We start from the raw sequence: 17,152 nt of genomic DNA on the forward strand, positions 1-17,152 counted from the left end.
AAAATGTCTGTCACAGTCGAACCAACAAACAAAGGTATTTAAATTCTGTTCAAAGATTCTGAAAGGTTGTTCTTTAACATAATTGCCGGTTTTGCAGTTTCCATAAAGATTTTATCTTAAAATCTGTGCAGAAGATGACGAAAATCGTCATAAATAATGACGTTGTAATTTTCTTTTCTTTTCAATTTTTTCAAATTCATATTGTCAAGGTCTATCACGTGTCAAAATTTGCATTTTTGCAATTTAAAATTTTGAATATTTCTTTTCAAATTTTGCTGACCCTAAGTCAGCAGAAATCAGCAAAAAACGAAATTTTTTGCAATAAAGTGTTGACGTCAGCAAAAGTAAAAAAAAAAGTTTTTTTCAAAATGATCCTTCTGCTTGTGGCTCAAAACAGTTTCAATTCACTCCACCATCCACATCCAATTTTTTTCAATTATTTAATAGGTAAGAGTGTCTCCATGTACGAGATTGCACGAAAACTTATGCATCAAACAGATCAACTTTATTACATTACTTTTGATCCATTCTCATTGGTGGATTTAAAGTTCCAAGAGGGGTTCAACAACTTGTGTGACGAGGAAAAACTTGACAAGTCCAAGATCAAAGCTTTCAGTATCGGTGATGCACTAGAAGGATCAACAATCGATATTTCGGATGTTTACGATATGATGTATCCACCGCGTGTCAATCTTTGTCGAGTATTGGAATATCTTTATTCTGATAAAACAAAACATTTAGGATTTATGATCGACGAGTTCCCTGGTGATTTTCTCACAACCAAATACGCTGAAAACCTCAAAGAAAGCCTCGAAAAGAATTTCCAGGATACGACTGTCATTCTTGCGCTCCAAAGTGTAGAAAAAAAACGCAAAGTTATCAAATCAGGATTTTTCAATGGTAGGTCATTCTTAAACTTTGCCTAGATCAGAAAAATCATCACTTTTTACTCATATTTCAATTTGTACTTTAAAGAAAATACGATAGATTCTAAGCTAATAGAGTATACCTTTAGACCATATCTTTTATTACATGGGTTAATTGGAAGAGAATGTTTTGCAAGTCTTGCATATCCTACCAGTGGATACCCCTTAAGACCGCATACTCCTTAAAACCTACAAAGTTGGGTTTTGGGCTCTCTTAACTACCAGGCCTAATTTTATATTACATATTTCACTTTTTAGAACCTCTTATATAGGTACTTTTTATAAAACTTAAAGAATTTTAATTATTGCAAAGTGTCGTAAAATTCAAATTTATTCAAACTTTTATCAAAAATCTAGTTTTTCGGACCTAGAGACTACACAATTGATTTTAAGGTTATAAAACCTAAACTTGTTTTTTATTTTTTCACAAAGCAATAAAAACTTTTTTAGCAGCTTTTACAAAAAGCATACTCATAAATTATAGATAGCCTAGACTCACCAGAAAATGTTTCATTAGTTTCAGCCCTTACAGTTTTCTATATCAGATTTTAAGGGGTACGTATCCTATCCACTGGTACTTTGCTTTTGAAGCAAGCGAACCATTCACTTCAGTATAAGCAATATTTTGCATTAAAACGGTTGCTCAAATTATATTTAACTTCCTTTTGTAGACGATGTAAAGGAAGTTGAGAGATGCGACTACCATCAAACCGGTATGAAAGTTCTCACTTTGGACAAAACAATGCGAATGGCAGTAAATATTCACCAGATGATTGAAATCTTTCAGGAAGAAATCGAAAAAGAAATCGTAGACGTACCTTTGGAATACAAAACACTAGTTCTACGCAGACCGTACGAACCCTCCGCCCGCAAAATAAGAAAAGCTACCAAGGTTGTCCCTCTTAAGCCTCAAGAACAGAAAAAACAAAAGCAACCGAGACCAACAGATGACACCAGTCTCCAAGATAACCCGAATTATCAAAGTGTGCGAAGAAAAACCAACATTGCCTCATTCTACGATCCAGAAAAATTGTTAACAGACATAAACGCTCAGTCAGGGTCTGTTTCCAAAAAACTTTCAACTTCATTCTCTTATGTTCGTGGTCAAAGTGGTCATCAAATAAAAAGTGATTCAAAGCCCAACCTCATTTATATGAACGACTTTAGATTCGACTTCAATAACTTTAATTCGTCTGATGCAGCTTATTTGAGTGCAATTTTAAGAAGGCTGATGAAAAAGGATGTTCAGTTAACCGTCATCTGCGGTACGCTTGAAGAACTAGCTATTTTGAAATATGTGTTTCAACATAATTTAGAGGTATCAGAATTAACAACATTTGCACCGTCTTTAACAGGAAAATACCCAACCAAAGCAGAGAAATGGGAGGCTTTAAAAACGGGAAAAGTATTACTCACATGTTATAGAGGTTTCAGAGGCTGCGAAATGGACCATTGTATTTTATTTGCTAGCCCTGAAGATAACGTTCCAAAGAATTTGTACATTGAGATGCTCACTCGAGCTATCAATTTCGTTGATATAATCGTTCTTCCTGTAAAGGAATCAAGCACGGTATCTCGTTTGATTGGAATTTTCGATAAATGGTTGCAAGCTGGTCTTGTTTCTCCTACACATACTAAACGTTCAAGTACAGACATTACTTTCTCGTCATTGGAAGAGCTAGATGATATTGTAATGTATGATATTGTAACACTTGATCCAACCTGCGATCATAATGTTGAAAAACAAATTCTTCAAGTCATTGAGGATAGCTCGTTATTCAATCACTCCCACATCGACGCAGCAGTAAAGTGAGTAGAATTTATTGTATATCAGTACTTCATATACAATATTCACAGTAACCCTTCCCCAGACAGCACACAGCGTCAAAACAACGTCCATGTGACATTCGTAACGTCCAAATAACGTTATTTGAACGTTAAAACAACGTTGTGTGCCAGCTGGGTCATTACTTTTTTTAACAACATAAGTGTTTTAGTATATTCTCGAAAGTTTACTACTTACTACAACATAACCTACACTAAGTGCGTGACGTAATATCAATACTTCTTAAAAAATCGAAGATACAGAGCACAATATTGTGAGAATGATATCCTATCCCATATCATATTTTATCACCCGATAACATCACTGTAAATAACTACTCTTGTGATACCAACGGAAGCATATATTTTGAAAACGTTTTGGTTTTAAAGAAAGTTATCCTTTCTTATTTTTTCAGGAATCTACAACAATTCAGGACTAGGTATATTTCCAATGAAATAATTTTCAAACTGTCTTAAGGGTCGTGCCCTTTTTGCTAAGTATTTAAGGAGATGTAACTAGTTGAAACTCTACCTCCAGATTGTAGTTACCCGTTCAAGGCTTGTTAGGTAACGAAAGGCTCCTTTACCTTTTGATTGCCAGAAAGAGTATCGTTTATCCACTCAAGCATCATCATTTTTTTCTATAGCGCAAAAACTAAACCTTACCTGTCTTCATGAAAAAGACTGTTTAGATGTCGGTTAGTTTTGGACGTACTGTATGGAGCGTTTTACACTCCGAGACTGAACTCTGAACCCTGTTATTGAAGAGAACGTGGCGGATCGGGTTCGCATCGTAAATGACGATGTATGTGCATGTAGGTGGTGGATAAATTAGTAACTAGTTTCTTTAATGCCAGAATTACGCATCAAGGCTAACTGTGACATTACTGGTTGCGCATCCTCGCAAATTGTCCCAAAATTAAAGAACTCTTACCCGTCCCTAAGCATGTCGAGGGTAAAGATAAGCAGGGAAGGAAAAAATGAAAATCTAGGAAAACACTTTTGAAAAATTCCATTTCATCTTTCCTTGTTTTGCAGACACTTCGGATACGAGCTCCGAGACACATCAGAACGACATTATAATGTGACAATCGATGGAAAAACATACGATTTTGATGGTAAGTTTAAATTTTTGGAAATGAGCAACGCACTGTCAAAAATGCTGTGTATATGTTAACGATGTACTTTTACTTTCTTGGGAAACGTTCATATTCTCTTACTCTTGGATTCCAAATAAACCAGGGGTTGGAAATTGTATTATAATCAGGCTATTAAGAGAAAAATAAGGGACCTTCTCTTTGAAACCTATAAATATTCTTAAAAATTAAAAAAGGGGGGTGCTAATGAGGTCAGGGGGTTTGGAAATTTTCGAAAAATAATTAAGCGGGGGGGTTTATTTGGAACAAATTAAAAAAAACATTTTATTCTTCAGATTAACTTCTTGACGTCCCATCAGCGAAATCTTTTTCTCTTAGGACCGATATTTTCGGCTGCCGGTAGTTTTGATTTAGGACCTAATTAGAAAAATTGACACACTGAAAAGATGGAGCTTTGAAAGATTCCAACGGTACTAAACATTAAGGCTTTAGCTATCACTAAAGCCAAGATAATTCGATTTAAAGTTTAAGCATTAAAAAATCTTTAAAATGCGATTTTTTTGCCATTTCAGAACGGGAGTTAAGGAGTACTTAAGTTTAATGAGAACAATCAGAATGTTTTTTGGAAGAGTAAAAAAATTAGCTCATAACTCTCAGAATCGACCCAGAATCAGGGGGGTGCTAGAGTTGGACAAATACAATCATGGTCGTTATATTTGAGAAAAAAAGGGAAATCCACCGGGAAATTTTGAAACCACAATCGATTTGTAATGGCTCTAAACGACTAAAGTAGGTTGGAAGGGTAGAGTTTTAACTCTGAGTTCTAACATGAGACTTAAGACTTAGGGCCTTAGGATCTCAGGATCCAAAAGTTCAAAAATAGTCCAATAAACCCGAGCCAAATTGAAATATCCGATTAAATTTGAGAGATGGGTTTAAAAACAAGAACGAAATAACTGTGAAAAGTCTTTAGAAATATTTCTATTCAGTCAAAACCAATACAGTGTAGAATTTATGCCGGGGGTTACTAAGTACTGACTGACATGCACCGCAAGGGTCGATTTTCTTTCACGCTAATTTACTCAAATTTGGCTATATTTTTCTGTAGTTTCTAAACATCGACTAGAAATGGCGACCACAACCGGCGACCAGATAGAATCAGATTATCGAGTTTATCTACTCTCTCCAGTAGAGAATGTCCAAATCGCTTTCAAATGGCTAATTAAGCACATTAGCTGAAAATTATTCCAGCTCAGAGTACAAAAAAATGACCTCTGAAGTAACCAGTCATTTTCTTGTCTGTGAGCTTTATTACACCGGATTTTTCAATCATGCTGAATGATATGCCTTAAATATGAATAGATAGAATTTATCAGTTGGAAAAAATTGGGAAGGGCAGTTTTAGAGATGAATCGAATCAATTATTCTTTTGTCTTTTTGATGACAAAATGACTAATTTGGAAAAGAAACAGTGATCTGATGATTAAATACAAAGCTTTTCAAAAGAATTTCAGTTTTCATCGCTAATCATTATGATGCTGATAGTACAAAAGGATATAATTGACACCCTTTTCAGGGCCCCCCTTTTCAAGTTTCAAGAATGTCGAATTGCTGTTTTCGCATTTTGCACGTGACTCTAATTAATTATATGAGACAGGGGTGAGCTAACTTAATACAATATATTCAAATTATAAGGAGATACCATTGAGTTTAAAGCCTGAAGGGCTAGTGTAGAATCTCTAACCTTTCGCTCAAGCAAGAAATAGTGAAGCCTTAAAAAATGCGCCGTATTTTTGACGACAGATTGAATCTAGCAATTCCTTTGTTTACGATTGATATTTTTTTCTTCGCTGCTATTTTCATTCGTTTTGCACATTGCATCATTCCTCCCCCCCCCCCGTAAAAGGAAGAAAATTTCTTTACGATATGGGAGGTCTCTAAAAAGCATCAAATGAAATTGACAGGAATTTTATCCCCGAGGGAGTTTCTTAATCATATAAAGAGATTTCTCTGGTGCGTTTTTCATTCATTTGTTATTTAATTCATTGGGGCTTGTTGAGTGGTTGTTTGTGTACGCATAGAAAGTTAATATTATTTTTGGAATGTTGAATAATATTTTATCAGGTAAAATAATTTATTATACAGTAGAAGGAATTTCTTTGTGAGAATAATTTCTGTAGACATGTTGAAAATGCTTGTTTTCTCTGAGAAATGATTTCTCAAAGTCTGAGAAGCGACTTAGATATTCATCTAAAAGTTTACCTTTTTACCCGAATTTAAATAGTTTTTTGAATTTTCCTCTTGGAAAAAAGCCATTGGGATAGTGGGTGCCTTTTACAAACAAAAACTAAACGTAATTTTGTGATAAAAATTTTCTTTCTCAATTTTTGGGTACTTTTCTCGTTTTTTCCTTCAAACTTTTAAGTCCAAAAGAAAAGTGACGGAATTAAATTTTTCGGTTTTAAAGGTTTTGCCCTTTTCGTTGAAATTAATACCATAAATCTGAAAAGATCTTAATTTTGTTGCCCGAAATTTAACTTACAATAGTGGGATTGGAGTTTTTTTTTGAATTCTCAGCGTAGCAATGTTTATCAGTTTTTTGTTCAAAAAAAGTCGCTCAGAAGATAACGAAATTTAATTTAATTTCATTGTTCACGGAGGAGGTTTTTCCCGTTATAAGTAAAATGATTTTTCACTGAGCAAAAAGTTTTCATTCAAAATTCAAAATTCTTTTGCCATCAATTCGGAAATATTTTCGTTGTTCAGATTGGAAAATTTCAGCTTTAAAGTATTTTTAGTTCTTGAGATATCGAGGTTAAATTCTTTTTTAAGTGGAAATATTCTACCGTCAAGAATGAAAATGATTTCTTGCTGAGCAAAAAGTTTTCCTTCAAATTTCAAAAATTTTTCGCCATTAATTCGGAAATATTTTCCTCGTTCTGTTTGCAAAATTTCAGGTTCAAAGTATTTTTAGTTCTTGAGATATTGAGTTTCATTTTTTTTTTTGAAAATTTTTTTACCGCGTGAAAAGTTTGAATTTCTTCATTTTTTCTTCAGATGTTTGGAAAATTTTGCGCGAAAAGAAATTCGCGAAATTCGAAGAAATTTTCCAACAAAATCCGAACATCGTCTCGTTGCGTTATGGTCATGCTAATTATCTTGGTTATGAAGATCGGACACTTCTCATGTGGGCTGTTCTTGAAGACCGTTTCGACGTTTTCGTTCACTTGATGAATTATCCTCAAGATTTTTCACTCGTGGACACTGGAGGTTACAACATTCTTCATCATGTTGGTTTTTATGGAAAAGTTCGTCATTTGGAAAAGTTTGATCAACAAACAATCAAAATGTTGATCGATGGAAGAGACGTACGGAACGAAACACCATTGCATGTTGCAGCACGTCACAGCAAACATGACGTCATCAGATGGTTGTTGGCCAAAGGAGCGGATCATGAATTGGAAAATGATCGTGGTGAACGCCCTGATGAACAACGGTTTGGTTATTGTGATGGTGTTACAAAAAAAATCATTCGATCGTTTCGTTCGTCTTGGTAAGAAAAATATCCACTTTTTCAAGGATAGGAACATTTTTTCGGTTGGAAATCTTTTTTTTTCTATTATAGTGCAAAGTGTTAAAACTTTTTCTTAAAGTTTTTATTTAAAATAGATGTGAAATGTTTTTTAGGTAGACTTTAAATTTTTCAGTTTGATAAATTTTACCTTTTCGGAGTTTAAATGAATGAAACGGATAAATTAATTTCAATTTTTTGATTAAGATTTTTCATTGCATTGGAGCAGACATATTTTGGAGACATATTTTTGCAAATAGATGGTTGTTTATGAAATTTTTTCTCTGGTTGTTATGAATTAATTTTTCAGTGAAGAAAGATATTGTCGTTTTTTTCGATTTCATAGTACGTGTGTTCATGTATTTGTTTTCAATTGTTTCTCATTCGATGATTTATTTTTCAGATTGTTTGATTGATTGTTTCCATTGTCTGTTTCATCGTTTCCAATGACGCCATCGGTTCCAAACATTTCCACGTAAGTCTATTTGATTATGTATTTGGTTTCTGGTTGAAGCAAAATTGTGTATGAAGCCTAAAATATCCTAACTTTGACCTAGAAGTAAGAAACAGCTTTGCAACAACATGAGGCTGAAAATTCCAAAACAGGTTGTGATACTGTACCTCAAATAAGTTCTCAACTTCAGTTGAGCTATAATCTGAGAATGTCTGTATGTATGTATGTCTGTATGTCCGTCCGAAAACTTTAGGGCAGGCTGGACACTTCAAAAAGGGTCGGATTTGGCTGAAATTTGGCACACTTGTTCCTTGGGTGAATATCTGGAGGTCTTTTGTTCATTTTTTGAAAATTTTGATTTTTGGGGCCTGGGGACGAGTTTTTCGCCAAAACGAGGCTAAAACTTTGGGGCAGCCTGGACACTTCAAAAAAGGTCGGATTTGACTGAAATTTGGCACACTTGTTCCTTGGGTGAATATCTGGGGGTATATTTTTCATTTTTTGAAAATTTTGATTTTTGGGGCCTGGGGACGAGTTTTTCACCAAAACGAGGCTGGCAGCCTGGACACTTCAAAAAAGGTCGGATTTGGCTGAAATTTGGCACACTTGTTCCTTGGGTGAATATCTGGGGGTGTTTTTTTCATTTTTTGAAAATTTTGATTTTTGGGGCCTGGGGACGAGTTTTTCACCAAAACGAGGCTGGCAGCTTGGAGACTTTAAAAACGGTCCGATTTGGCTGAAATTTGGCACACTTGTTCCTTGGGTGAATATCTGGGGGTGTTTTTTTCATTTTTTGAAAATTTTGATTTTGATTTTTGAAAGGCTCTTAGGACGAGGACACTATTCTAACGCACATAAAAAAATGAAAAAAACACCCCCAGATATTCACCCAAGGAACAAGTGTGCCAAATTTCAGCCAAATCCGACCTTTTTTGAAGTGTCCAGGCTGCCAGCCTCGTTTTGGTGAAAAACTCGTCCCCAGGTATTCACCCAAGGAACAAGTGTACCAAATTTCAGCCAAAACGGACAAAGTATATTTGCTACCTAATATTAAATATTTGAAATGTTACAATTGGGCCTTCTAATAACGGGAAAATCTGAAGTTGAGCCCAGTGCGGTGCGCACGTTCGACTATTTAGTAGTTCTTATAAAAAAATTCGTGATCAGATTCTCAGCATTCTGCTTTTAAAAAAACATTTATTCATCTTCAAGAAGTCAACAAGTTTAGTTTGGCAATAAACCTCCAATTTTTTATTTTTAGATTCCCAACATGACAGCACGCATGAGAAGTTAAACCCGTCATTTTCGACGCCGTTTCTACGCTTACGTTATTTATTCAATCCGTCTCTACATTTTTGTAACGCAAACGCGTTATTACTCCTTCATTTTGACTTGTTTTTAGATGCACAGTAAAACCTCTAATTAACGGACACTCTAAACGGCGGACACCTCTGATTAGCGGACAATTTCACTGTATTTTTACCACTTCACTAACTTGACTATTATTACGTCAACTGTCACTATTTTGGTGGCGTGTCTATTCTTACGTCCTTACGTTTCCACCTTATGGATTACCTTGGTTGAATATGAAAAAGAGTACAGTGCTAAAAGTCACGTCGCTATTGATTTCGATTGGATCATTTCCTTTGTAAATATCCGACTTTTTTTCACTAACTCGGTGAAATTTTGCTCAGTCAGGAAAACCCTGTCAACGGTGGCCTCGGTGAAAACATGAATTTTTTCTTACGGTTTAGGTTTATTGACACCTCCAAGGGGGGAACAATCAAAGTTAAATTATCTAAGTACTGTCAAAGTTTTTACGGTTTTTTTTCGGAAGAGACTCATGGGCGCTAAATATTGGATGGTTTTAATTTGCTCTTTATTTCAAGCCGATGAACATTTTTTGGTATATATATACGACGAATATTTATATGGTAATAAACGATATCGGCTTAACATGAAAACTCAGATTTGATCCCCGAGAATTGCCCAAGTTTCACAATGCTTTGCACGGAAAAAAGTTCACGGTGAAATATTTTCCGTGCAAAGCATTATGGGGAATTCTCGGGGATCAAATCTGAGTTTTCACGTTAAGCCGATGTCGTCTATTAGATAAGAAGACTTTATCATTATATAGAATTGATAAATACATATACTGTATAAACACCGTTTCGACCGTAGCCGCCAATTGCCGCGTGGGCATTTTTTTGTCCGTTTCAACCCACTAAAACCATCCCAGTATTTTTTTTTTTTGCGCCTATAGACAATAGAAAAATGTGTCAAAAAAGGATTGGATCGAGTTTAAGGGGATAATTAAATAATTAAGTGGCACGCGCCTGACCGCGCGACTACGGTCGAAAGGTGTAAATACAGGCATTTCTTTGTAATCAATTGTTGTTTTTTTAACTGTAAATAAAATTCTCATTAATTTAATTTTATTTATAAAAAATTACAAATTATGTAAGGAAGCCGAGAAGGGACATCCAAACTTCCCTTTTTTGTCGACTGTTTTTCTTTTTTTTGCCAACTTTTTTCTTTTTTTTCAAAAAAAGGTTCTTTTTATTTAACTGCTTTCTTTTTGTTGATCAGGGCAAATTTTTGATATTATGCTCCTAATAAAAGTGTAGAATTGTCAAAAAAAAATAGCCCTTCAAATCTCCTGCAGTTTTTGAGTTAATCGATTTTTAGCTAATCGATAGAACTTATCAAGAGTCCCCCTTGAGTTTTTTTCGAGGTCTGAAAATCAAATATCTGATTCTACCAACTGATTCAGTGTGAAAAGTAGATAAAGAAAATATTGGCTTATTTGTTAAGTTTCGACCATCTGGTGCCGAGAAATGGCATTTTGAAGGCGAAAAATCGACGTTTTTGGTGTTTTCCGATGACCTCAGCATTTTGCTTGGATCCTTTTTTTAGGAAAAATCTTTCTCACAGCTGGTGGCTGGATAGCTCTAATTTATTACATTAAGGGAACTTATTTTGGCGGATTTGGCGAATTTAGACGAAATTCGCCAAAATTAATTCCCGCCAAAATTAAATATTTCGCTCACTCACCAAAATAAGTTCCCGCCAAAATTAAATTTTTGTTTCTTTGCCCAAATAACCCCTGAAATTCATCAAAATTGCTCAAAATAAGGCAAAATAGAACAGATTTACGCTGTCATTCGCCAAAATAAGTTCCCGCAAAAATTAAATTTTTTGTTTCCTTGCCCAAATAACCCCTGAAATTCATCAAAATTGCTCAAAATAAGGCAAAATAGAACAGATTTACGCTGTCATTCGCCAAAATTAGTTCCTGCCAAAATTAAATTTTTTTGTTTCTTTGCCAAATAACCCTGAAATTCATCAAAATTGCTCAAAATAAGGCAAAATAGAACAGATTTACGCTGTCATTCGCCAAAATTAGTTCCTGCCAAAATTAAATTTTTTGTTTCCTTGCCCAAATAACCCCTGAAATTCATCAAAATTGCTCAAAATAAGGCAAAATAGACAAGATTTTACGCTGTCATTCGCCAAAATTAGTTCCTGCCAAAATTAAATTTTTTGTTTCCTTGCCCAAATAACCCCTGAAATTCATCAAAATTGCTCAAAATAAGGCAAAATAGAACAGATTTACGCTGTCATTCGCCAAAATTAGTTCCCGCCAAAATTAAATTTTTTGTTTCCTTGCCCAAATAACCCCTGAAATTCATCAAAATTGCTCAAAATAAGGCAAAATAGAACAGATTTACGCTGTCATTCGCCAGAATTAGTTCCTGCCAAAATTAAATTTTTTGTTTCCTTGCCCAAATAACCCCTGAAATTCATCAAAATTGCTCAAAATAAGGCAAAATAGAACAGATTTACGCTGTCATTCGCCAAAATTAGTTCCTGCCAAAATTAAATTTTTGTGTTTCCTTGCCCAAATACCCCCGAAATTCATCAAAATTGCTCAAAATAAGGCAAAATAGAACAGATTTACGCTGTCATTCGCCAAAATTAGTTCCTGCCAAAATTAAATTTTTTGTTTCCTTGCCCAAATAACCCCCGAAATTCATCAAAATTGCTCAAAATAAGGCAAAATAGAACAGATTTACGCTGTCATTCGCCAAAATTAGTTCCTGCCAAAATTAAAAAAAAAATCACAATTCGCCAAAATAAGTTCCCGCCAAAATTAAAACATTTTAGGATATTTGCTGCCCGCCAAAATTAAAACATTTTAGGATATTTGCTGCCCGCCAAAATTAGTTCCCGCCAAATAAGTTACTTTAAGCCGGCTAAAATAGAAAAAAAGTCGGCAAAAAAAGAAAAAAATTCGATAAAAAAGAAAGTTTAGATGTCCCTTTTCGGCTTCCGTACTTATGCGACTTAAAGATTGTCTAATTTTTACAAAAATAAATAAAATCTTGCTTTAATTCTTCTCTTCTCATAACGTTACGAAGTGTTACTACAAATGTTATACTAGTTTTAAGTGTGTTCCTTGGAGGGTTTTTGGAGGAACGTTTTAAAGTGCCACAATTATAACCTTTTTGGCTTTTGGCATGATATAGAAAGATCCTAAAAGTCATTACAAGTAAAGAAATTTTTTTGAGATTTTCAAACCAATCAAAATACGATAAGAGGAAATCCGTTGCTAAACTCGTCGCAATCGCAATCACAAAAATCAGAGAGATCGAATTCAGTTAACGGGTTTTTGTCGTTTAGGTTTCAGGGCTAGTTTCGTCTATGCGGGGATATGTTTTGGCGCAGTTTTTGGATATCACTTTAACCTTTTACAACTTTGTGTCCCCCATGAGCGTCCCAGAAATTATGCATACAACACAATAAAATAGTGTAGAATTGAATGGTGAGCCCAATTATGGGCTATTGGGGCCAAAAGTGATCCGATAATCAACTTTCTTTAATTTTGTTGGAATTCACAATTTTTTATTGAATTTTTCATGTAGAATGCGAAAATTAAACCAAAAATTTTCAAAAGTAGTGAAAATTCCAAAAATAAGGGGGTTTTTGGTCCAATTATGGGCTATTGCGTATTGGGCTGATTGGCTATTCATTAAAGTTTTCAAGTAAGGGAAATAAAAACAAATAAACAATTTGTTTCAGAAAACTTATTTACATAGTCGAAATGCCCGGGGAGGGGGGGCAATTAGGCAAAAATGGGTACTGGGTAAGTGCAGACGGTAAGGGTCGGTTTTTTCACTTTTCAAAGTCTCTCTAAGGGTCGCAAAAATCATAAAAATCTAAAATAGTCTCTCAAAGGGTCGGAAAATTCACGATTTCTAGGAAAAATTGTGAGAAAAATTGTAAAAAAGTCTCTCTGAGAGTCACTTTTTTGTTTTGATTTAGAGTGAGAAAAATTGTAAAAAAGTCTCTCTGAGAGTCACTTTTTCAGCAAAAATCAGTCTTTCTAAGGGTCAGATTTTGGAGGTCCAATCCGCACATACAATCATGGTCGTAATATTTGAGAAAAAAAAGGGAAATCCACCGGGAAGTTTTGAAACCACAATCGATTTGTAAGTGCTCTAAAGTAGGTTTGAAGGGTAGAGTTTTAACTCATAGTTTTAACGCTAGACTTAAGACTTACGACCTTAGGATCTGAGGATCCAAAAGTTCAAAAATAGTCCAATAAGGCTCAGAATATAGCCTGAAAGTCTGCCAACCCCTCCCAAATTGAAATATTCGATTAAGTTAAAGAGATAGCCCAAAATCGACTTTCTCGCCAGAACTTTAAATAATCTTGAAAAATGTTAAAATAACCTGAATTCTCATTCTATTTCGACCATGATTGTACCATCCGCACCCGGGTAGAAATGAAATGTATTTTACAATATATCAAGGATAATATTATATAAGAAGATAAACAAAGTCAAATAAAACATTAAAAAATAACGCCGGCCCTTATTACGCCACAGCCTAATACACGTGTTTCCTATTAGCGGATTCATGTAAAAAAGTCACGAAAAACGTCGAGAAAGTCTCTGATTGGCTGAAATATTGCATATACAAGCATATTTTTCAAAATGTCCAGAGTATGAGGTAATCTTTGCATGCCTCCGCCAATCAAAAGTTTGTTTACTCGACGTTTTTTCGTGACTTTTGCATGAATCTGCTAATAGGAAATAGGTGTATTTTGGGCTTACGCCAATTAGTGCCGTTAATAACGCCAAAATTTGTAAAAATGGCTACTTATGCTTCAAATTAATAAATTACATTAACATGTCATTTTTCAGTAGTAAACTGTCGAAAATTCCATCGACAATCATTGATTTTTAAATATATTAAATATTTCACTGAAGTTCTAAATATGGAGCAAAATAATGGATAATTTTCGTCTTCGAATCATACCTAAAATCCTGTAAATTGAGAAATAATGTTAAAAATTAACGCCATTTTTAGGTTAAAATTACAAAATTTTGGCCCTTCGTACGCCGGCCCTTTCAACGCCGGCCCTTACGCCACGAGCTAAATAAGGGCCGGTGTAAAAAGGGCCAATAAGGTAGAACAAAATCCAAATAGTAGTCTCTGTTCGGAGTTTGGAGCATCAGTTTTATTCAACTTTACCTCGGAATGGCGACCTAAATGCTAATTATTACAACTAGATTCAATACACGCTTTTTTTACAAGAATACACTTTATAAGAATATCCATGATTAAAATGGTCAAAAAATTAAGAATAATCCTAAGAATATCACCATCGTGGAATTTGGCTACTCATGCCATTATTTTTTCTTAAAAGCCATTACCCTAAAACATCTTGAAATCTTTGTTGAACTAGCAATTTTTACTAATTAGATTATAGTTTAGATATTTTAGACAAGATAAATATTTATTTAAGAATTAAATTTTTTTAAAAAAATATAACACCCATCAACTACAAAACGATATTGAACGATTCACACGCAAAATTAAACTTAAAGCACATTTTGGTAAACCAAATAACGAAGATTCGACCCCAACAAACAAAAAAGAATTCTACATAAAAAGCAGATCGAATTGGACTCCTAGAGAATCTCATCATACAGTAAACACGTTTGCTGAAGCGCTTCAGAAAGAACTAACAACATATTCAGATCCAGATTACAAACGAAAATACAACCTAACACGAGCAGAACGAGAAGCACTTAAAGAACTTCAACTCAGAGATGACATCATAATTACAAAAGCTGACAAAGGTGGAGAGCTGTAGTCATACAAGATGTAAAAGATTATATTGCAGAAGCCAACCGCCAACTAGAAGATCAAACTTCCTATAGAAAACTTGATTCAAATCTAACCGAACGACACAACAAACTAATCAACGGAACCATAGATTCACTACACGATTCAAACCTTCTCACTGAAAAGGAACGATCAATGTTTAAGACGCCAAACCCCAAAACCCCAAAATTCTACACACAACCTAAAATACACAAAGAAGGTAACCCAGGAAGACCTGTAATCAGTTCAATCAATTGCCACACTGCCCTGATTTCAAAATATGTAGACTTTCACCTACAGGATCATGTCACCAAGACGTCTTCATACATAAAAGATACAACCGATTTCATCAACAAAATTGAAACCATAACCCTTCCACAAAATCCAATACTAGTCACCATGGACGTTAAATCTCTATATACAAACATCCCTAACGAAGAAGGAATCAATGCCATCAACAACATCCTTACAACCAATAAAACACAAAACTCGTTAAAAACAAAAATACTCACCTTTCTAAGACTCATTCTCACCCTCAACAACTTCTGTTTTAATGAAACCCACTACCTACAAATCAAAGGCTGCGCCATGGGCACAAAATGTGCCCCGACCTATGCTAATCTATTCATGTCACAGTTCGAAGAATCAAACATCTATCCACTTCTAACCGAAAAGTGCAAAACTTACTTAAGATTCATAGACGATATCTTCATGATATGGTCCGGAACAGAAGAAGAACTAAAAAGATTCATCCAAGAAATCAATACTCTCCACGAAACAATCAAGTTCACAGCTGACTATTCAAAGAAGGAAATTAGCTTCCTAGACACCATTGTTACCATCAGCGGATCTAAACTAATCACAAGACTATACAAAAAACCAACAGACAGATCAGCTTATCTCCATAACCAATCCTACCACCCTAACCATTTAAAGAAGAACATACCTTTCGGTCAAACCCTTAGACTCAAAAGAATCTGCAAAGACGTAGACGACTATCAAAAAGCTACTAGTGAAATGCATGGCGCTTTTCTTAAAAGAGGATACCAACAACAACATCTCACAGATGCGTACACCAAAGCATCAAGTATAGACAGATCTGATCTTCTCAAATACAAAAACAAATCCAATCGAGACAACAACCAGACACTCTTTATCACCACCTTCAACAAAAACCTACCAAACATACGTGAAGCAATCAATAAACACTGGGACATACTAAAAATAAATGACGAACTAGCAGATACTTTTAACGAACAACCCAAGATCGTATATAGAAGAAACAAAAACCTTCGTGACCTAATAGGTCAAACAACAATAAAAAATAATAAAGTATTTAGAAAATCCCACACACTGAGAGAAGGCAAATGTCGCCCATGTCTCACAAATTCCAGAAACCTTTGCTGTCGTCAAGTAACCACAACCTCCACGTTCGTGTCACAACAAACAAAACGCCAGTTCAAAATATTCCACAATGTCAACTGTAAAAGCAAATACGTCATCTACCTACTAGAATGTCAAATCTGCAAGATCCAATACGTCGGTAAAACTGAAACACCCTTCAACGTCCGTTTAAACAACCACAGAAGCAATGCACTTCATCCGAAAGAAGACACCATCCCAGCGTGCAAACACTTCAACAAGGAAGGACATAATTTCAATAGAGATGCTAAATTTACGATCATTGAACAGCTAAGAAATATCGAAGGAAATGAAAGCCAGCTGAAAAACACCATTCTATCACGAGAGAACTTTTGGATCAACAAACTAAAAACCTTAAAACCCAAGGGTTTAAACCAAGAACTCAATTTGATAGCGTCATTTTTTTAAATCATACGTCCACAAAAAAAAACGCGTTTATTTGACGTCAAAAAAATTTTTTTTTTTTTTTTTTGTTAAAAAAACTGAATTTTTTTAGCTAGAAATATACCTTGAAAACGGCCCTGGCCGAAACATGTTGGAAATTTCTAGCATCTAATGGTATTTTTGTCTCGATCCTCCGTCCGATATATGATATCTATATAGTGACTTTAGATAAAAGCGTTTTGAGCTAACAATTTTTTTGCAAAATAGTGAGCATTTTCCATATTGCCTTCAAAAAATA

The 17,152-nt window shown here is 34.7% G+C and overlaps 2 protein-coding genes across 2 annotated transcripts; both read left to right on the forward strand.

Annotated features, from left to right (window-relative positions):
- Window positions 1-367: 367 nt before the first annotated feature.
- Window positions 368-9,582, forward strand: LOC136824031 (uncharacterized). The gene is made up of 7 exons (XM_067080186.1): window positions 368-900; window positions 1,598-2,735; window positions 3,167-3,190; window positions 3,789-3,868; window positions 6,905-7,400; window positions 7,822-7,893; window positions 9,134-9,582. Coding segments are annotated over exons 1-6 (2,271 nt in total). The 5' UTR covers window position 368; the 3' UTR covers window positions 7,823-7,893; window positions 9,134-9,582.
- A 5,622-nt stretch (window positions 9,583-15,204) lies between these two features.
- LOC136824033 (uncharacterized) lies at window positions 15,205-16,878 on the forward strand. Its single transcript, XM_067080189.1, has one exon. It carries the CDS (start codon window positions 15,205-15,207, stop codon window positions 16,876-16,878), a length of 1,674 nt encoding a protein of 557 aa, XP_066936290.1.
- The last annotated feature ends 274 nt before the right edge of the window (window positions 16,879-17,152 follow it).

This window comes from Clytia hemisphaerica, unplaced genomic scaffold (assembly GCF_902728285.1).
Source record: "Clytia hemisphaerica strain Z4C2 unplaced genomic scaffold, Clytia hemisphaerica genome assembly, whole genome shotgun sequence".
In the NCBI taxonomy this organism is placed as follows: Eukaryota; Metazoa; Cnidaria; class Hydrozoa; order Leptothecata; family Clytiidae; genus Clytia; species Clytia hemisphaerica.